Below are 22,770 nucleotides of genomic sequence, written 5' to 3'. Positions count from 1 at the left end.
GTTGTGTTTTTTCTTACAATTCGTGTTGACAAAAGCAACTTCAAAGCATTATTCCCTTGTTTACACTAAACAAAACACTCCCCATACTATCCCAGCGACCTCTTTTCTGGGGAGGGGGGAAACAAGACCTGTAATATTGGTTTGGCATTGACTCTTCACGAACTATTACTATTACCTTGATATTTGCAAATCAACATTCAAAAGGTGGGGGTTTTTGGCAAACCAGACATGTCAGACTTTTCATCCCAAGAAAGATGATCAATCTGCTGACAGCACTTTCGGTCAGGTAAAGAACTTATATTCTCCAACTCAAAGTCTGAAAAATGCAAAAAGTGAAGGTTGAGCTGAAATCGATACTTGACATTTTCTGCATCAGTAACATCCTTTTGTGTATTAAAACACTTTCATTCTAACAGACAAAGAATTATCATTTTTGTATGATTAAAAGAACTGGAATTTCCACAGGGGAAAAACCTTGTGAGAAATCAGGAATCAGCTATGAAATAGAAAAAACTGTGGCTCCTAAATAAATCCAGAGCCCACCTTATCTTCCTGTTCCAGTCATACAGTTAACGCAGGATCTCATCACCAGTCAGTAGTTTCCTTTCAAACCTCAATCAAGGACAGGCAACATTTGAACATTTCAACTGTTAAAACAGGTCAAACAACAGTGGCATATCACTATTCCTAATACTAATCTAATTTCTGTAGCTTCCTTAATAAGTCATCACCAATATTTCTTGCAAACAAGTCCATTAAGTCTTGATCAACACAGTTAACTCTCATCCTTGCTTTTGTAAGAAACTTCTAGACAAGTGAGGCAAGCACAGGTCTGAGGGCTCCCCCCCTCCTTCTTTCAGCACCTCTCCCCCTCCCCTCCCCCAAGCAGCCTGCTTGCCATGGAAAAAGCTGACTTCAAGGCACACATATTCCATTTCCTTCCCCAGGAGCTCTGCAGCAAGTTCTTACGACTTCCTCATGTATAACTCAGAAGTACAAAGGGAATACTAAGGAAGAAATGAAGAAAGATTCTGAGAAGGTACAGGAGTAATTTTCAACACAGGTTTAAGGGTAGACAGATGGAACAAGCCTGCAAGTTCATCTTATAGAAGCAGACATTACAAAGCTGTAATGGTGACCTTTACTGAAGGAGTAACATTCCCCATTTCAGGGGCAAGTGGGGGCACTGTTTTTTGAAACTTGGAAGCATACTTCAGCCACACCCACATGCAAGAACTTGTCTGCTGAACGTAGAGGCCATTCCATCGCACAGAATCATAAAGACGCTCATCCTTGAAACCCTCATTTTTCATTTCAGAAGTAAGCACCACTGGTGAGTCCCAAACAAAAGCCTTCCCTTTGGAAACCAGGGCCAAACAATCCCATTTTGTTAGGAGTGCTGTGGATGGCCAGGTTAGAGTACTGCAAACATCGGCACCACATAGCAGAAAGCTGTTGAGCAAGTTGAAGCTTTCTATTTGAGGGCAATTACAGAAGTTATACTCCTCTTGGCCCAGTCACAAAAGCAGGATGATGTTTACAAACTTTGGAGTCCTACTGTTGTGTGACAGGAACTCTTTATGTATTAGCCCCACCTGAAAAATCTTTAGGAAGTCTGCAAAGGCAGGGGAGAGAGGGGGTATTTTTTGCCATGGTTAACAGCCAACAGGCTGATATCTCCACCTACATGAGTTTGAACACTTCATTCCACTCCTCCCCCAAACTAAGCAAAGTCAAAACTGGAGGGGTGTGTATGTGTGTACGCATATGGGGGTGGCAGGGGCAAATCTAGATGTCTAGACTATTAAGACTCATTTCATTGCAAAAGGAGAACAAATAAAAACAACAGGTAGAGTCAGTCTTGGAGTTAATATATCAAATTTAACACCCAGGTAGAGACTCATCTTTAGTTAAAGAAAATTACCCAGCAACTAGGTGGAAAAATCCTACCAACAACCAGCTGCATGCATCTAAAAGATAAAACAACTTCAAGGAGGAACTCAAAGGAGTATTACAACATCTACTTGGCAGTGCCTAGTGCTTTGTGAAACAGGAGCATAATGTGCTTCTCTCCAAGGTGATCAAGCTACTAGATCATGACATACCTTACCAGAGAATATATCTGTAGAAAGACCTTGAAGCGAAGGCTGAAGATACTCTGATCCTGCTGCAATGGCAGACTGTAACAGCAGGTTCTTGCTACGAGGGGGTCTTGATATATTATGGGACAGCAAACGTTTTAGCTGTGGAGTTCTAAAAATCATCTGAAGTCACATACTAGCTTTAGCTAATACCTGTAGAAACAATGACCCATTTTCAGGTAGCTCACAGGAGGCCAATGTCTCCAACTAAAGCTCCTCAAGGAAGAGCATTAATGCTGTCACCTCAGACCACATACAAAGCAAACAAAGCCCTCTGGAGATCCATCTACGTATGAGAGACTAAACTGTTGGAAGAAAGAATCCATAAGCTTCTCGTAACTTAGCAGTCTAGACAAACTCAAAGCAAATCTCAGCCAATCAACCTTGTGACAAATGAGAAGTGAGAGACAGTATTTGTTCGCAATACCTCAGTACTGGCCCTGACCTTTGACAGCACCCTGTCAGGCAGCTGCTGAAGACAGAGGAGCAGCATCCTTGAAAAAATCAGAAACATGCACCTCACCATTTTCACAGTGCCAGAAGCAAGGCATTAGCTTCTTATTTAGAAAAGCTGCAGGACATCTGACCAGGCAGTTGTCATCTCAGGACTTCATCTGAAGAAAAGCTGATCTGCTAGCTACTCTCAGCTCACAGGACACTAAAGGTTCTAGAAGAGCCCATCCCCATTTTAAAGCAGTGCCTTTCACCATTACACACATAGCAGCAATGCTAGTCCTGTGGAACAGAAGTAACTCCTGCCTCTGCTTTTTATAGCTATCTGCCATTCATCCCCACCCTACTCCATCCCCCTCCTCCAATTCCAGCATACACACACCTCTGCTGTACTCAGGGAGATTAAGTTCCAGCTCTGAAGTCCAAGCTGTCAATAGTGGTCCCTTAAATTTAAACAAACACCACAGGATTGACTTCCAAATCATTTACTTCCCTTATACTTGCAGAACTAACCCCCTCCAAAAAAAGCATCAGTGAAAAATTAGCTACTCAGGTACAAGGACTCCTGTGATAACTTACCTTTGAGATTTTCCAGCAAGAAATGAAAATATTCATGTTTAATACCAATCCATGCTATTGGCTACCACATTTACCAGTTTTGTTGAAGTACTGCTGTTTCACTGCAAATGTCTTCTGCCTATGCCATCTCCGGGCACCTCTGTGTACCACAGGTCTCAACAAAAGATTGGGTTTATAAACCCATCAATACATCAAGGGCGACAGATTTAATTTTTTTTGGCAACTGGACAAGGAAGCATAATGCTCATGAAAAAGATTTAATCATTATAATTAATGATCTGTAACTACAATTTTATTCTAGTGACTAGAAGACTGGCATTCTAGGAGGTCTTTAAACCAGTTCTTAGACTAACACATACACAGCTTAATCTTATTAACAATTTCTTTCTCTTTCCATAGTATCTTTTAAGAATTGTTTGTACCGATTGGTCATAATGGGAGTACAGTATTTCAAGTCATATCATTTAAACTTCCAACCTTGCTGAATGTAAACTAGTTTTCAGGGAGCCTCCTATAACCCTGAGTTAATGACACCTGTGACTTTCTTCTTCTGTGCCAATTTTTATTGATAAACAACTTTTCACAAAATACATCTTGTGACTTGGCAGTTCCATAAACAGCTACTCCTTCAATCCACCAAAGCCATCTTGTTTCTAGTTAAGCAAGTGCCCTTCACAAGCTTAACACAAGCTCTTTGATCAGATCACAGTAAGAGATCTGCTTCACACTCTTATCCATGTCTTGACTACTGAATATTCAGATGTCAGTTGGAAAGTGCACACTGGCTAGAAGGGGAGCTTAGAGGACAGGGGGAAAAACAGAGAAAGAGATTCAGTGTTATGCCACTGTGTGATTCTGTAACTGAAGGTGGAGGGAAGTAGTGTGGTTCTCCCATTCCCCCTCTCCCAAGAGACAGAAGAGTAGCATCCAGCAAAAGAGGGATCTTAGAAATCAAAGCTCCAGAGAAAAGCAACAAGAAGGAACAAAGAATCAAGTTACTTCCATGAAAGGAGCGAAAGTGTTGGTCAAAACTCTTCAGCCTGGAAGACAGACAACAGGAGTATGCAATAGAAGTCTGTAATGCTACAAAAGGCCCTAGGGATGGTTAGGAATAAATCATCCATTTTCTTTTTCTTGACAAAAACTAAAGGGCATCAAATTAAGCTAATAGGAACCACAGACAAAAGAAAAGAAGATAAGAAGTCACTTCATGCAAAGCTTGGCAAAATGTTATATAGGTTGCCTAAGGGCAAAGTGGTTTTAAGCGCTTTGTGGGTCCAAGGGCAGACTGGCACAAATACATAGGAGAGAGACCAATCACAACTAGTTCAGGAAGTTCCCAGGTTGAAAACAAAGCCTGGGAGAAGGAAAAGAAATTTCCTATATTCTTGCCCTTAGCCTTCCATGAACATTTTCTTATGTTCCCTGAACTCTGGTTGCAGTATGGATGCTGTTCTGAAGCAAGTATTCCACTTTTTCTGATGGCTAACATTAAATAAGAAAGTACAAAAAAAAAGTTACACTTTAGAATATCTGCATATCTGACTGAGCCATTAGTGTCTATCCTAGGGTAATCAAAATTGTGACCAAAAAAATGTTGGAGGAGAAAAAGAGGGAAGCCAGAAGGAACAAAAACAATTCTAAATTAGATTTATAATTATACCTCAGAACTCCTCTCTGAAAGCTATGACAGAAGAAATCATAATTGAAAAACCTAATCAAGATTTTGCTTTCTCCAATACTGAAATGTCACATGAAATAATTGCGACAACCACCAAACCATGTATGCAATACATGCACGGCAAGCCAGGTACCTATTACAGTAGATGCAACAAATGGTAATTAGAAAAAGACAAGCTGAGCTAGAGTCATTACCTGAGAGATCTTACTATTTGGAATAAAGGTTTAGAGGACTGTAGGCTTCTGAAACTTCCCCTGAGGAAAAGGTAATCCAGACAGTCTTTTTAAGAGTGATTAAGTCAGGTGACACAAAGCAGAACACACTATCATCCAAGGCAAGATAAGAGAAATGCAAATATAGAGCAAGTTTTTATCATTTATTAAGCAGCTGAAGATTGACAAGTGTCAAGTGAAATATTAAGCTTACTGATTTTACAGCAATTTTTCACACAAAAATTTGTCAGCACATTTGTGATAAAAATCCTGGTTTAACTATAAGAAAACCAGTATGTGTCTTGGGGAAGACTAAACTGAGCTTTACACAGAAAGGTGTCTGAAGCAACAAGGCAATTCCCCTCCAGACTTCAGCTATTCTATTTCCAGTAGTCGAAACCAATCCTTACTGGCTTCTATGTAACACAGATGAAGGCTGGTGCTATTCCTAGTTACTCTTACTCCACTAAGAAAGTGATTCTGCACTGTCTATATATGTTGCTGAGCCAAGTACCACAGTGCCAGACAGACATGTTCTGCCACACTAGCTGAAGAGCAAGCAAGAAATGCCTCCCCCATTAAAAGCTGGATCTTTCAGTTACGAGGAACCAGTCTCTCTAAGAAGGAACAAAACAGCTTTCAAAACATCACCTATACTCTCCAGGAGGAATTAGGGGTAGAATAGAATAGAAAGGGTGAAGCTTTGGTTAATATGACTGGCACAAAAAGCTGGGAAGACAAGAGCATCTGTGACAGTCTGGAAATACCAGCTAACAAGAAAGAAGAAGTGTCAGAACTTTAAAGCTGGAAGGGAATAAAAAAATAAAAAAATTCACAGACTTATTGCAGAAGTTTCCATAATGACTGAACCACCTCAAGCGCAACACTGCTATCTGTAAAACCCACCTTCAATGTTGTAAGGAATACCCATCATTACTGAAGATCCCAGACAAACTGCAGAGAGAAAACCCAGTCTGTTCAGAGTAAGCCAGATTAGTTGCCTAGATTTCCAGACGATGCTCCTAGATACGCTGCATGGATACTTAGAGTACTCCTGATAAAGGGAAACATATATCTGCTGAGCCCTTTGGATCTCCCTCAGTAGCTATGTACCTGGCAGTTACTATAGGCTCAGCCAACACAGATTCAGAATTTGAGCAGAGATCAGACTTCTTAGTGGCCTCAGGAAACACATTTTAGACTTGAAGGGAAAGGGGTGTGGAAGCAGGAATTAAGACATGACAGGCCTTCTAGAGCCATACTTATAGAGGTAAAGCTATCTCAGGTAAACTTTTTCATTTGAACTTTTGCACACAGTTGAGTAGGAAAAAAATGCCTTCAACATTTTGGTCCGTACCCACAGAAGACCTCCTCCAGGTCTCTAGCAAGCCATGGGAAAAGATTTCCAGAAACTCGACACCACTCAACAACTCAGTAAAACTGCTTTTCTTCTATGTAAAGGAAGCCTACCCCACAACACACATTCCAATCTGCAAAAAGCAAGGTAGATTTTTGCCTGCATCTTAGAGGTGATCCTTAGCTCTGCTGGACAGAGGTTTCGCATCCCACAGAAAGCCTTAGGCGTGTGGAAAACAGGCCTCAAAGGACAGCTTCTCCCAGCCACCGGCTCTTCCACAGTTGCCTGAGCCCTGCAACACTCTGTTCATACATGACCGCTGTGGAGGAACCAACACTATAAAGAAGGATGATATGTACACAAAGTAAAATCCACCTGAAAGCATCCTGCTGGTCACTTAGCTTTGTTTCAAATAGCTGATCAGAACTCATGATGAGTGCAGAACATGAAAGACCTAATGCACCCAGCAAATACCAGTGCTCAGAAGAAGCATTAATCATCTTTCCTACTGCCACAGCTCCTCTCTACTAGTTAATTTACCTAACATTATATACACTACACCTTTACACAACCTGATTAAAAGTTAACCAATCTTTAAATATCCTTTGATATAGGTATTTATGTGGCTGTTCCAATTGGGTTTTTTGAAAAGCAAATTGGGATATAAAATAGCATCAGCAAGCTTTCCTTCTATACCTCAGAATAAATCAGATGATAGAAAAGCAAGCCAATTACCAAAACAAACCTATTTTAAATATAACAGCTACCAAAGCAATAGAATTTGGTATGCTATACTACAACCACACAAGAAGAGGAGACAACATCCTACTCGTTTACCTAAGGGTAGTCAAACAAGTGCCACAGTTTGTATCATGCCTTTCTCTCAGACAGGAGAACCTGGTGTAACCTCCCCAGGTTTCACTTCTCTTTTTGACAGCTCTAGAGCAGAATCAGCAGGAAGGAAAACGAAGTTAACCCCACATGCATCAACCCTGAAAACCTGTTAGAACCTCAGATAGCAGCCTTCCCTTCCATCCTATGCAGGGAGAACACAAGGTGCCGATATTTAATTGAGATTAGAAATTGAGATTCAAGTTCTGTACAAGAGAAAAGAGTAGCCATTACAGCAGATGTGTCTCTGCTAGTATTCAACTTTAGTGGAGAGGAAAAAAAAGTCAGAAATCTGCCAGAAAACACTGCTTTAGATGGAGGGTCAGAGAATTAAGTTTCAGTAGACTTTTTGGTTGTTACATAAAAGGAAATAAACAAGATATTTACATATTTAGATACTTTCATGACTTCACAGCTATTAAGCTACAGTCCTCTCTGACACAGCTGGAGCTAGCACTAGCTTCCAGGAACCCACTGAGTTAATCCAATAGCAAAGAACAGAAGAAAGTATTGATGAAATTAGAGAACAGAGAAAAAAAGCCTTTTAGGAAGAGACATGTACAAGTACAATACTGTGCAGACAGTTGGGTACCATCTTAACATCACTTTATTAGATTTAAGCAGAAGCTCTCAGCCTTGTTACCACCTTTGAACTGTTTCAGACAAACTTGATATTAACCAAGTATCCACATCCTATTCTTTTCCTAAAGTTTTGGAAGAAGGCCAAGATAAATTAAGTCCATTATACATACACTTTCTTGTTGCATTAATGAAAGTGTAGCTAGATTGTCTCTTTTGAAGTGTATGTAACAACCATGAAGACCCATTAATGGTTAGTGCAAGACTTCTTTTATGCTAATATTTAGAATTCAAAGATGAACTAGTAATTAATACTGCTCTTCCCCTCCCCTCCACACTCCATGTGGCATGGATATTAGTGTCCTCTGGGCACTTCAAGCCATGCATCATTATAATTTCAACTTGAAGTCAAGAGGGAATTAAGCTAACTATGTAATAACATACTTTAATTATTGTTCTAAACACAGAACACCTGCATGCACTCTCTTTTGTATTGGAAATATGCATACTAAGAAGCTACCCAAATACAGAAAAAAAAAGATATGCCTCCAAGTTCTATGTATGCAAAATTCCCAGGAATAGAGAGTAGGGTTTTAATCTTAACCCTTTTAAATAATTTTAGCTGTTGATAGCACTGCAGTCTCCCTTTGTTTTTGAAAAAGCAAATGCCCACAAAACCAACTCAAGCTAATGAGCCTACATATCTTACCCTAGGAAGAGGAGAGTCCCATACTCAGCCACTGTTCCTAAGGGAGCGCAGAGATTAGGGAACTGTTTTTCTAAATCCTCTTCAACTCTCTCACTCCTACCCAGAAGGAACTCTAGAGCTGATTGGGCAGCATCAGTCACAACTGAAAGAGGACACAGGAGGCAAAGGCTTCGCTGGCCCACAGTGACAGCAACAGCTCACTGGTCAAACATTTGTATAGCTCCAAACAAGATGCATCATTTTCCTCCAACGCCAGTGGCTCTGAGCACAGGTATCGTCACAGACCCTTCCACTGTAAGGAACACAAATGGCTAGGTTTTACTGCTACATGAATTGCATGACAATTTCAGTCTCTTGGGCAAACATGTTCAAATTGATTTATCAAGTAGATTATAGATCTCCTCATGGCTCGTTAACAGAAGTGTCTCTAATCCAGAAAAGAGGTATAATGCACTTAAACTGTCCTTCATTTCAGCCCTAAACTGAACACCAGTTTAGTTTTGAATTTCTGCGCATGCTAAAAATGGCTAGCAGAGAAACAAACAAAGAAAACACCTTATTTAACTTCCTAGATAACTGCTCACATTCCCCTTAAAACCTCCTCAGCTCTCTGAACCAGGACACTGCAGTCAACCAAAGCTATATCCACGTCTTGCAAATTTACAGAAATAAGTTAACCAGAAAAATAAGAGTCACCACTCTAAGGAGATGGTGCAAGTTCTTTCATGTACATCAACACATGCAAAGAACTTGAATAAAGGATTAAACAGGGATTCTACACACAGACATGCACACTTAGTTAAATATACATGGCAGTACCAGTGTTTAATTATGTAAAAGCTAAGTTTATAAAGATGTTCCTGAAATAAACGCTTGTATCATATTCCAGCAGCAGGACTAAATCTTCTGAACAGTACTTAGTGGCTACAGTAAAACTTTATTACATGCTTGCAGCACCAACCATTACACCATATTTAATTACTATTAAAAATTAAGTGCTTACAGCAGCAAGAAACACATCATACAACAGTATACGTAGCCTGCAATTCCAAGGAACCTATTTGAATATATGACAACCAAGACTTGATCAATCCCACCGTAACAAAGCAGCATCAGAACTTTAATATCAAATAATATCAGATAAATGTAAACTGGAGGGGATCTGAAATAGCTTTATACTATTACAAATCAGGCAAAACCCACAAACTGGCAGACCTTTGGAAGGAAAACTTCGTAACGAGTGTAGCAAAGTACATGGAACTACCTCTGAAAGCAGGCACTTGCCCTGTAAATTTACTCTAGAATTAATCGTGCTTCTCTATTTTTTCCTTTCTCCTCCCATTGACATTGATCTGGAAGCTATGAAAGGAAGATTATCTCAGCAAGTCTTTAATTTTGTTTCGTCGTTGACCCCTAGTTACATCTCTGGTGCCTACCAATGTTACAGCTCTCCTCATAAGGGTGAGTATCAATGGAGAACAGAATGAAGCCATGGAAAAGGAAGCTAACATTAAAAAAACATGGAGACTAACTTTGCTAGTCCAAAGCTAGACTCATAACCCAGGAATGTGTACTGATGAATACTTTTCCAGTTCTTTAGTACTTCATTTGCCACTGACTCTCTTCTGCTGTTCTGTCTTCTCCAGATTCCTTAGCAAGCTGAAGTGTTACAGACTACCAAATCTTGAAAATCCATCCTAAGGGCTTAGGGACAAAGTATCACCGATAGCAAGCTGCCACAATGCAAGACTATCTTATTCTGCCAGCAAGAGCTCATTTTATTTACCTTACATTTGTGGTGATCTAGGAGTAGATATGTACCACTTGAGAATATCTGTTGATATGCAAAGTTTGTTCTTCTGTCTAAGCCCTGTGACAATTACATTCTGACAGTCCACAGTTTAAATCCAGGACATGTGGCATTAGAAAAAGGGGGGCTGAATTCTGGAGAGTAACATCTAAAGAATTGCCACCACCTAGATTTGAGCAACCATCTTGGCCCTCACCTCTTAAAGAGGAGGAGTTGTGAAGTGACTACAAGCCATAAACCAAACTGTGATAACTTCAGGGTTGTATAACAGCAAACATCAGAAAGCACTGCAGGAGCACTAAGTATCTGACATCCAACATCTTAAGTGTGTATGCAAGCCTAAATATTCCAGTTTCTCTACTTCCTTCCCTTCCTCACCTTCTGACAGAATAAAGCACCAGTCTGTGTGGATGAATCATGGAAACAATACTCTGTTCTACACAGCTCTCCTAGAGCCAAATTCAACAACAAAACATTTTGGGCCCATACATAAACAACACAGGAGGTGCAATCAGCTCACTGTTGTGTACAAAAAAAGTCATTAGAAAGGGTCAGCAGATGGTTATACTTGCTCTTAACAGTCCAAGTAAACATTGTCTGACTTATAGACTTTGCTGATTACATGTAGTCAATTACAGTAAAAACTCCACGTTGTGACATAAGGAAAATCACATTATTGCAACATAAAAGAGAATTAGAAATACCAAAAGCACTCCAAAAAAAAGTTTTACAGTATAAAAGAAAGGAACTGCCACTAGAATCCATTAAGCAGCAGCACAGATTACCAGACCAGTGCTATAAAAAGTTGTCCTCAATCGATAGGAAGAATAGTAAACGGTACCAAAAATTGCACACCCTAATAAACTTCCACCTCAGTCTTGACTAGAGTAGATCAATAATTAAGCTATTTACATATTTCTCAACTTACTGCTTAAAGCACATGTCAGTCAAGCCTTCCGAGTATGAACAAGCTCCCTAATTAGAACTTAAGTTCTCCAGCTGGAACCCCAGTCCTTTAACATTAAAAGTGTTGATTGTGTTTTAAGGTAGACATTTCAACTTTACAATGGTATAAACAGAATTATACATATTCGGGGGGGGGGGGGGGGGGGAAGACTGAAAGAATCCTATTTGATGTTTTAGGTTAACTGCCAGTCATACAATATTTCACTACCGTTTGCACGTACAAAACTGCTTCAGAAGGAGTAAGGAAAGCTAACTCTACATGAAACTAGCATTTTTGACCAATGGCAGGATATGGCATCAATGAAAGTCCAGAAATGTAAAATTTACTCATACTGAATGTTAGATGCTTAAAATTACTTAAGCTGGTAAATTCAGAGTACTAGAAAGCATAGGAGAGACTAGAGACCTACTGGACTATCTGGAAGCAGAAGACGCATTGCAGGAACAATTTAAGTGTAATAATAACCAAACAGTAATGTATTGAGCAAAAAACATCAGAACACATCCTGATGGAAACAAGATATATATATATATATAAAAAATCAGGACTGTCAAGCCTAAAGCAGGATGTAAACAGATTGCAGTTCATGTACTAATACTTCAGTCTTATCTCAGATTTAAAAAAAAAACTTCAGAGAATGAGCACCTGTGCATCTGTCCAAGGGGCATATAATTGGTTGCTCAAGGACTATTAGGCTGTTTCTTAGCAACCTCTGCAAGCTCTAATCAAGTAAGGCTAAGATTGTCATTTAGCCTTGAAATGCCTTGCCCCTTACATCTAATATAGCATTCTAACTGCTGTTGAGGAGCAAGCAGTCATTCCAATCACTGATAAAAATCCATGCTTACTACGTGTTTCAGCTGAGAGTTGTCTCTTAGCACTTGCTGTCAGAAGATCTTCACATCAAATATGCTTTTTACACTTTAGTATCCAAAACAGCAATTAATAAATCTTTAAATTTCCTCCTTTTTATACAAAATAAAGGCTAACTACAAGTCTTAAAAATTACATTCGGAATAAAGTTTAATAAATGAGCATAGGTTACAGCCCAACTCTTAACAGTAAAACATTTTCCAGACATAATTGCAAGAAAAAGTGCTTAACATCAAAAGCAGCAGTAGAGACATTTCAGGGAAGATAGCAATCATTTATCTTAGAGATGGATGGTATTTAAATGTTTGGTGATGCTGAAACATACCTACTACGGTTGGATTTCTAAATACAAGTATCTTTCAGCAAAACTCTGGCCATCAGTCCAAAAAGAAGACAAAGGAATCTGATTAATTGAAAAATAAACTCATCTGTTCAGTCCTAGTCTAGCTTCATTGCTCATCTATAATATCAATATGATAGTCTCCACTTAACAGTCTCAAAGATTTTATACAGAGTATTTTTCCCCATATAGTACACAAAGGCACCAAAAGTCTATATAGTTAAATCAGAGATGGCCACTCCTCCCCAACTCAAGACGATCCACACAAGAGACATCACACAGCTCTCTGCAGCTGCCTCCCTCCCAACAGGTCTCCCTGTGTGTACAGCAGAGAAGGCAGCAGCTCTAAAAGGGTCCCACCGCCCCACATGAGGCAGAAGTTCAGCAGGTGCCCAACATGACCTAGCACAGATGGTCTTTGCCATCCATAGTGGTTCATTCCCCAGCCCTGGGCGCAGGGGAAAGCGGTCAGGCTACACATCCACCTCCTGCTCATGTGACAGCTGGACATGCAGCTCAAAAGCCACCAACTGGATATGGCAGACAGTACTGTCAGTGGTCATCTCTGGCCAAAACCCCATCGATTTTAGATACCTACTAACCAGAAGCCAGAGAAGCTTTCTAGCAGGAAGCCCAAAGGCCTATCAGAGTGCTGATGAGGAAGAGCATGGTGGGGTTACTGCCAAGGAACAACTATCCTTTGGGTAAGCATCTGGCCGAGCATTAAGGAGACAGATGCAATGCCAGTATACCCTTATTCCTTGCTCCTTGAAGTAGCCTCTCTCCTTCCAAATTGCTGCTCCCAAGCTTTTTCCAGATCAGAGGATTACTACCAGCTAGCATGGGAAAGGACCGAGGGAAAGAAAATTATGTGCTAGCAAGGAAAGCGACCCTCGCTTTTTAGTCTCTTCATTAGGCCGAGCAGCTCTGAACATGAGCAATGCAAATAGGACCCACACAGAGTTGACAAAACATTGGCCTTGTTTTCAGAAGAGGGAGGGAAGCTTTCAGGCACACAATAATTTTAAAGCTTCTGCAGATGACTAAGTATACGATGCAATCATAGCTGTTTTATGAACTTAATAAAGTCGTTCCTAAAGTATGTTCATAGCATGTATTTCAGAGCCAACACTCGCACAAAGCAACACCTACAGGAAAAACGAGTGAAGGAGAGACTACACAGAAAGGATGAATTCCACTCATCTGACATATAGTGACTTGATGGTGTTGCTCATCAGAAGGGCCAGCCAGCCACTGGCCCACAGGGATAGCACAGGAGTAATTTTAAAAATTACAAAAATAAACAAATCATCATTTACCTTGCACATCTGTCTCAAATACAATCCTTCTCATACAAGAACAACTTTGTGGCAACTGAATAATGACAAACAGATTAAAAATGTACTAACCCATTTTTGGCATTTTTTACATCCAGAAAATGCAGTTGTTTCACATCATTTATGGTCTGACAGAAGCTTAATTTTTTGCAGCTTTTGTGCTGTCAAACAGTGAACTCATAGTAACTCAAAGCGAGCTGGGCTTGCACAAAGAATACAAGCAGTAGCATCAAACACAGAAGGTAGCTTTTACAACACAAAGCTTCTCAACTGCTACACCAACAGATTTCCTTGAACTTCAGAGGATCACTCAAAGTCTACAATCCAGTGGGAACACAGTCCAATTAGGCCAAACATCACAAGTCTGATATAAACAAAACCAATTATGGTTTTACCCCAACCAACTATGCTAAAGAGAAACCTGATTGTTTAAGATTAAAGCTACAAGTAGTCATGTCTTTAGCAGACCTTTCATATGCAGACTTTTTTTTTTTTTTAAGAAAACAGTGTCTGAAACATCTTCAAACAGCACAAAGACAGCACTACGAAGCCTCCATCACACTGTGGTGAAACGAACACACTCTGTTTCTACCTCACCCTCTTCTTCAGCTCACATCCTCTAGTGTAAGAGTAATCCTGAATACTTTAATACCTATTCCATTTTCAGTCCAAGATTTAATGCCTGCACCAGCTGTGTGGCTAGGAGTGTAGCATTTCACTGATAGGCTGGCTGGAGTACCTTCTGGAATAAAGATTAGAAAGCTGACAAGAGGTGTCTAAGCATACCACTCTCAGTGTCTGGGAGGTAAGGTTATTTGTCTGCAAGTTTTGAGTTCCCCCTCAGTGTTTCTAATAAATAAGCAAGTGTTTATTTAAGGAAGCTTTCAAGGAGTATAAATAGAAGTGTTCTTTACTATCTGACCATCTCTGTGACATTCAAAAACCCCCCAGAACTTTAAGGTATAAAAGCTTAAATAGTTAGCAGAATACTGTCCTCTGAGACATGTTTATTTCAAAGACGTAAGAAATTCTAGACTTAGTGACATCAAGGTATGAAAGATTAAGAGTGCAAAGAAAATTTCTGCTTAAAATTAGAAGACGGATTTTCTATAGTTACATGAAACTTAAGTCTTTAGGATTTCTATTCTGGGCAAGCTGCAAATAGTTGCTGGCACACACAGCATGCCAATAATAAATCCCTTTTTCAAAGAGTGGTTCTGAAGTGCTCACCATTAAGGCCTTGATTCTTTTTTAGAGGTGACACCTGCAGCTGCTATTGAAATCAACTGGAGTTGTCACTACCCAGCATTGCTGAAGTCAGACTCTAAAACATCACCAGATTATCTTCTTTTAGGAAACAGTGTAACAAAACCTGCAAGCTACTCTTTGCATCTGTGTAGCCTGAAACTGAAGGAATATAATTTATATAATAAACCATTCCCCAACTTCAACCTTTCACTTCTGATCAAAAGAAGTTTGAAGGCAAATACAGTACTGAGCAGGTAAAAGCATACGATTCCCTCATCTGCTTCCCCAAGACTGAGGAAATGTGGATCCCTGTGTTCTCATCCACAGTACATCTGTCCACCAATTGCAACAGGCAGGGGAAGGCTTCGTGAGTACGAGGACTGCGGGTGTTTTGTCAAAATAAGAAACAGTTTGGCATGCCAGTTACCCCAGCATCCCTGGAGTCTACTGACAAGCAGAGTTAGTAAGCAAGCAGCAAGCTCAGGGCAGGGAAGGAAAACTGGTCAAGTATTAAAAAGGAAGCTTTGTGCTATCAGCAGAGCCTTCCACCTGGGAAAGTTAGGCTGCTGGCAAGTAAGACATCAAACATTTATGTAGGTCATCAATATATGGCTATCAACTTCATTACTTTTTCCATGCTGACTTCCTCTGCTAACAAAGTGTGTACATTATAACTCATAACCATACCAAGTGAATTTTACATTTTGGCACAAGTTCTCGCTTTCACTTCTTATTCCTTGCCCTCAGGTCTTGCTTGGGACTGCATGTTTGCATGCACTTTTTTTTTTAAAAGGGAGTTTCAATGGAACAAAGAACAACTACTCAGAGGTAAAGCTTGTTGTGTATCACTTGAAGATGCTTCATCTGCAAAGTTCTGACTTCTCATGAGAAAAGTGTACATGCTGTGCCTTGAGTACAGCTATGTACAAGCACCTTTTCCAGTGCTAAATGGCCTAACTTTAACCTGCTTAAGTATATCTGCCACGATGGGTTGTCATTCAAGCTGACAGGATGCATGTTTAGTCTATCAGGGAGCACGGAGTAATCTAATCCAGGATGTTTTCATTACAAAGCCTCAAGATCCTGATCAGAGAGTAGTGATGGCTGTGTTAAGACAGAAGGTAGACCAATTGTAGATCTACCAGCCAAACAAAAATAGACATGAACATTTCCTACAGTCAGGCTATCTAGCTCCCTACAGGCACCAAGGATCCCAGATAATGCACTTCAAGGCTAGATGCCTTCCAGGGCCTAACCACCTTCGTTTTTCAAATTAGAATGATTGAGACAGCTTGATGCAGGATCCTGTAGTGAAGCAGACAACATCTGAAAGTGCCAAACAGAACACGGTACCCATTAAGTAATAAAAGATATAAGGTCAAGTATTCCTGCTCAGGCTTTGGCAGGGGATGGGAGAGGTTGCTTTCGAAGAAATTCAACATTTACTGCTGCAGCCAAGTTATCCTCTCAACAGCTTTACGTATTTGATGGTTCATGCTCCTGCGTATGTTTCAAATCAAGACTGAACCCTTCCAGGCATTTGGATGAGACTCACATGTGGACTGCACATGGATGAAACTCACACAGAGCCTTGATATTAGACTTATATACTTTCACACATTTTTATCTACCTGAAAGTTAACAGTACTTTCGAAATTGAGAGGTGCTACAATCACACTCTAAATAGGAAAAAAACTGAAGATCCGTGCTTACAAAACCAATAAATTAGTTGCCCATATTTAGTGGTGAAGGCACCTTTTACCCAAGTAAGTTGTGAGGGCTGCCTGAACCTCTACTACCTCTTCTTCAGATGGGTACCTGGAGTCCTAGCTAAGAACCAAAGAAAAAGAGAAGTGAAATTACTTGTGTCTGCTATTTATCTCCAAGGCCCTGAACTCTGAAGTTCACCTGTGGAGTTCAGAGTATATCGTACTCATACATATAGTGCACTGACTGTCAGTCACACTAGAAGCTCAAAACCAGAGGGGCTGAGGGGAGATAACAATGCATACTGTAATACATGATTTCAACATCCACAACTAGTCAGAACAATTCCTCTATATGACTAATTAACTGAAGTAATGGATGCCATACCAATATTTATGGTGCAGGAAAAGCTGTGAATTCCCCGAGGGAAGGAACAGGGTGGAGGGAAAAACCACACACACACTCAACTCCATTTCGTGCCATCTTTCAAAGGAGTATGAAAAATGGTTCCACGTAGCCCATTCGACAGAATGCCTGTAACTTTAAAACATCATCTTCAGAAGCAGCCTTCAATTCACCCCAAATCTAAAATTCTGCCAATAACCAAACTGTTATTGATAAATATTGCTGTGCAAAGTAGTTCTGAAGCTTCCGTGTCTGAACAAACTGCTTTGTGCTAGAAAAAAAATGCTCGTGTAAGTGATCAGAATAGATTCTTCAAAGCTACTTGAATTCGTCCATCTTTTTGTTTTAAAGTTGCACATTAATTTTCATAGCATCATTTGTTTGTTAACAATTTCAAATGAGCATTAAGCTTCAAGTTTTACAGCAGGAGACAAAGAAAAAATGTGAGGTAGGTGGGTGAAGAAGACAGCTGTATTGTTCTAGCTGTTCCTCAGCCTCTCCCACTGCCAGATTGCTGGGGATGATGTATCCCAAGGTAGCAATTTTAAGAACTTTTTGGAAATATCCCAAGCTCCTCTTGCAAATCAGAGATCACACCAATGATATTAAAAAAGACAGGAAATAGGAATAAACTGGATAACTGACACTGTATCGAACAGTGGAAGCCACTGAACTCTGGTACTGCAGCTTTACAGAAAAGACACTTGTCCAAATTTTAAAGTTTTACCATGTAAAACAAAGAAATCAAACTAAAAATCAGTGTAACAAAACCAAGGCAAAAAACCACACCTTTCAAGATACTACTTGCCATACAGCTACTGCTAGCTCAAGAAAACCTCCCTCGAGCAATTTCTACATTAATACATTAGTCTCCTTAAGTGAGGGAGTTGTCATTCAGATGAGGTTCAGTAGGAAGTCCACATATACCAATGCTGGGTTTCATTAGGGTTTAATTCCTCAGTCTTCAAAAAAACCAATCTACAACTACTGAAATAAGTCCTTCACTCATTGCCAGCACCAAGGCAAATTTGTTTCATAAGCAAAGGACGCAATTTCTGATTCTCTTTACTCTTGCCCCTTCCCACAATATTCAATGAAGGAACATTAATTTCATTACTATTGCATAGCAAGAAAAAAAAAAAGTCATATGAAAAGACTACGTCCACACCGTTGTTTCTCGTTTCCAAACTTGAGTAGAGAGAGAATATTATTTGAGAATAATTTTGAAATTACACTAGGGAGTTGAAACCTAACCCATGAACTCAATCTATTTCAAAAAAACGCCCCTTGCATTAAACCAGCATTACAATTAAGCCTCTCCTTGCAGAGTCTACACAGCTTATGTATAGATGTGACAAAGATGCTGCATTCCCCATCAAGAGACTGAACGTCCAGAGCTCAAGATGTAACACACAAACATACAGAAGGGACTTCTTTTTGTAAGTGCATCCACAGACTGCAACACAGAGACTGTTTTTAAAAGTACAACTACTCCATACAGCTTATATTTAGAATCAAGGGTGGGCAGAGAGAAGATTGGGTAAACCTTCAAAAAATCAGCCAGCCACCCACTAAACTGCAGTGGCACCATTTAAATAAATTACAGGCTGCTTTGCAACAGCTGCAAAAGACAGTGGAAAAAGACCAAATATTTCAAGTCCTTTAAAATGCTGGAGGCAATGATACAAGAAACAGCAGCAGACAGAGCTGTATGCTAGAGACAGTGTGGTAATTTACCTGCAAGAGGTAGGTCAAACAAGCCTTTCTTAGTACTGGATGAGCATAGAACAACAATATGCAGCAGCTGCAAGGTAAGAATGTGCTTATTCCAACAGAGAAAAGCCAAAGGAGGCTGGGCTTAGGGACCTGCATTGTAAGGATTATCAAACTCTCCTCTTGTTTCAAGTAGCAATACTAGAAACTGGCAAAATAAAAGTGTGAGTTAAGTTACCTTTACTTCCTCGTGCAGATAACATATATAGTTTGAGGTGCTAATGTTACTGAAATCTCCTTGCTGAAGAGTTTATGTTTTCATTAAACGGTCAATAAAGAGAAGAAAGAACCTTAATTTTCCCTTTGATCTTATAGCTTAAGAGCAGAGTTCCAAATAACCCGGTTTTATGGTATTGGTATACCTGTTAATAGGAACCTTTCTACATTCAACATGCCACAGGACCAATAAAGGGAAAACACCCCAACTTGGCAACTAGAATATAAGTGCCTCTGTGCAGAGAAATTTATTGATTGTAGCATTTTTTTAGCACTCTAACTCCTGTAAAACCCCTACCTTCAAATAGCAGTCAGTTCGTTAATTTTAGGTGCAGGAACATGAGGTTGTGAGGCCCCTGGCAGCACAGAAAGTTGAGAGATTTATGCGAAGTGGTTTCCTTTCGCATAAAATACAAGCGAGCACTTTTGTCCCTGACCATTCCCAGCAGCAGCTTTCCAAGTAACAAAGATCCTGCAAGCCACGTATCTGGAGAGGTCGGTAAGGGCCATTTCGTCTGTTTGTCACCCGGTGCCAAACGCAACCCGCAGGTACCGGGGTTTCCGATACTCATCTCCCTCCTCAGCTCGGGCACGGCACCATCCCCATTCCTCAGCGCCTCGCAACTTGCCAGCTTCCACCCCGTGGCCCACTTGGAAGGGCCGAGAGCAACAGCTGTGAAACTCGCTGCAGGATCCTACCTGCCTGCAGCCGGGCATGGAGCCCGGCCTCTCCGCCCGCCCGCCGCTCCCCAGCCCGGGCCCCTCTCCGCACCCACCACCCCGGCAAGCCCGAGGAGGGGGACGAGCGCCGGCCCGCAGCCCCTCCGGCCGTGCCCCCTCGGTCAGGCGGCGCACGGGGAGGCGGGGGCTGAGGTGACGGGCTGGGGGGCGAGTACGGAGACCCCCGGGACCCGGAGGGAAGGGCAGAAAGGGAGGGGGGCAGCGCCAGGCTCTCGCTCGCCCACGGCTCCCGCCGCCGCACAGCCGAGGCGCGGACGCGGTTTCTGGCAGGGCCGGCGCGCGGCTCCGCTCCGTGCGCTCCGCTCCCTCCCGCTTCGCGCGCCCGGGAGCGGGGCGGGGGGCGGCGGGGGGTGTCACAGCTCCAGCCCCCGCCGCGCTCCCCCCTGCGCAGGTGTGGAGCCAGCCTGCGCCCCGGGAGGGCCCGGCCGCGGCCCCCGCCCTCACGCCCACCGGCGGCGGCTCCTCCCGCCACCGCCCCCCCGCCCGCCCGCGCGCGCGCCGCCGCGCGGCCCCTCCCGCGCCCCAGGCGGGGCGGCAGCTCGCGCCCTTCGCGAGCCGCGGCACGCGCCCCGCGCCGCGCCCCCCCACCTGCGCCGCGCGCCGCCCGGCAGCGCCCCCTGCCGGGGGCAGCCCCGCGCTGCGCCCACCCGCGGGGGCTCCGCGGCCCCGGGTCGCGCTGCGGCCGCCGTCGGGCTTCGGGAGGGGGGGGGGGGGGGTGTCCAATATTATTTATATTTTTTAAAAAAAAAAATTAATAATTTTCGCCCACAAGGCGCCGCGAGCCGCGCCTCCAGCCTCCGCGGGAGCCCCGTCACGCCGTCAGCCCCCAGCCGCCCCCCGGCACCCCCTGGGGCCGTCCCCGCGGGGCGAAGGCTGCGCCCCCACCCCCCCCCCGCGTCCCCTTTTCCCCGGCCGTGCCCCGTAGCCCCGGGAGGCGGCCGGCCCCGCCCGGGCAGCGCACCGGCAGCTCGCCCGGCTTTCTAACGGGGGAGCGGGCAGCCGCGGCAGAACCGACGGGAGGAGGCGGCGGGGAAGGGGGGAGCAAAGAACAAAACCAGCGCGATCATCAACCTACCGGCCACGCAAACTGAAAGGGAATAACAATCCTGCCCGTCTCGGGGGTTCTGCCTTGATGGGAGTATTTGTTGCTGTTCAAATAGAAAATATTTCCACCGAGAACGGGGGTAGATCCGAATCCGTAGTTGCAGGGTCCGACCGGAGTGATCTTGGCCTGATATTCCTTGAGGCAGACTTTCACGTAAGTGTCGCACTCGTCCCGGGTACAGTCCAGGTTCTGGGGGCTTTTCATGCCATCGCAGCATTCCCCATTGAACAACTCGCCGTTTACATTCCGCACCGAGTTAAGCTGCAGCTCGAAATAGCCCGTGGACCGGGACACCTAAAAATAAAAATCAAAGGGGAGACAAGCCTCGTTACTACCGCGGCCGGGGGGGGCAGCGCGGGGCTGCGGCGGGGCGCTCCCCGGTCCTCCCCTCCAACTTTCGTCGGCTGCGGGCTTAACCCCGCCGCGGCGGCATACACATATATAAAAATATATACAGAGAGAAGGGATACGCGCAAGGTGGCAACGGAGCGGGGAGAAGGGAGACGCGCGGCCGGGAGCGGAGCCCCCCGCGCCCCCCTACCTGCACGCAGGAGGCGAGGAGCAGCGCCAGGCCGAGCGCGGCGGCGCGGGGGGCCCGGCTCCGCCGGCCGGCGCCCCTCATGCCTGCTGCTCCGCGCCGCCGCCTCAGAGGAGCCCGCCGAGCCCACCGGCCACGGACCGGCGGCCGCTCCCGGCATGGGCGGCGGGGGAGCCGCCCGCAGCGCGCCGGGGGGCGCAGGGCATGGGCTGCCGGTGGGGCCGCCCGGAGCGCTCCGCCGCCGCCGCCGCTCCCCTCCCGCGGGCTCCGCTCGCCCTCTGTGCGCCTCGGCTCCGCGGACACCCAACAAGTAGGTGCCGGAGTGACAGCTTCATTACCCATTCGCCGCCGCGGCCGCCGCCTTCATATTAATGAGGGGGACGGCCCGGCCCCGCGGCCGGCGGGTGGGGCCAGCGCCGCTCCCGCCGCGGCTCTTAAAGGGCGGCGGGGAGCAGCCCCCGCCCTGCGGGACCGTGCCCCGCCAGCAGCGGGGGCGCCGGCGGGGAGCACGAGTGGGGTGCGAGCCCCCACAGCCGCGTGTAAGGGGGGTACACCCCCAGTGTTGGAGGAGCAGCCGTGGGGGTGTGTGCCCCCCACGGCCGTGAAGGAGCAGGTGGGGGTCGTGCACCCACGCTGGTGGAGAGCTGCGGGGGGGTGTGTGTGTGTACAGGTGTGGAAGAGCACGTGTGGTGCAAGTACACGCAGTCACGGAGAAGTGCCTCGCTGGGAGCCCCCCAACAATGTAGGAGCATGGTATCCACAGCTGAGGTGGGGGGGGGAAGAGGACTCGGGGTGGGATCCCCCACAGCTGTGAAGTGCTGGGGGTGGGATCCCCCACAGCTGTGAAGTGCTGGGGGTGGGATCCCCCACAGCTGTGAAGTGCTGGGGGTGGGATCCCCCACAGCTGTGAAGTGCTGGGATCCCCCACAGCTGTGGAGGAACTCGCACCATGCATGCCCTCAACAGTCATGGAGGACTGTGCTGGCCGGGTGTGCTCGCAGCCCTGTAGGAGCACACATGGTACGTGCAAATGTAGCTGTGGAGGAGAACACAGGGTGGGATCATCCACAGAGGTGTTAGAGCATGCATGGTGCACTTCCCCACAGCT

General features: G+C 44.0%; 1 protein-coding gene across 1 annotated transcript in view; it reads right to left on the bottom strand.

Moving 5' to 3' along the window:
* JAG2 (jagged canonical Notch ligand 2) overlaps nucleotides 1-22,004 on the bottom strand; it is a 71,589-nt gene extending 49,585 nt beyond the window's left edge. The window contains exons 1-2 of the mRNA XM_074908863.1: nucleotides 21,666-22,004; nucleotides 21,095-21,418 (exon numbers count right to left, since the gene is read on the bottom strand). Coding sequence (XP_074764964.1) covers nucleotides 21,095-21,418; nucleotides 21,666-22,004 — 663 coding nt within the window. The remainder of the gene's footprint in view (nucleotides 1-21,094; nucleotides 21,419-21,665) is intronic.
* Nucleotides 22,005-22,770: the final 766 nt, after the last annotated feature.

Source organism: Athene noctua, chromosome 6 (genome assembly GCF_965140245.1).
Source record: "Athene noctua chromosome 6, bAthNoc1.hap1.1, whole genome shotgun sequence".
Classification (NCBI taxonomy): Eukaryota; Metazoa; Chordata; class Aves; order Strigiformes; family Strigidae; genus Athene; species Athene noctua.
Note: the sequence above shows the minus strand (reverse complement) of the source record. Positions and strands in the feature narration are given on the sequence as shown.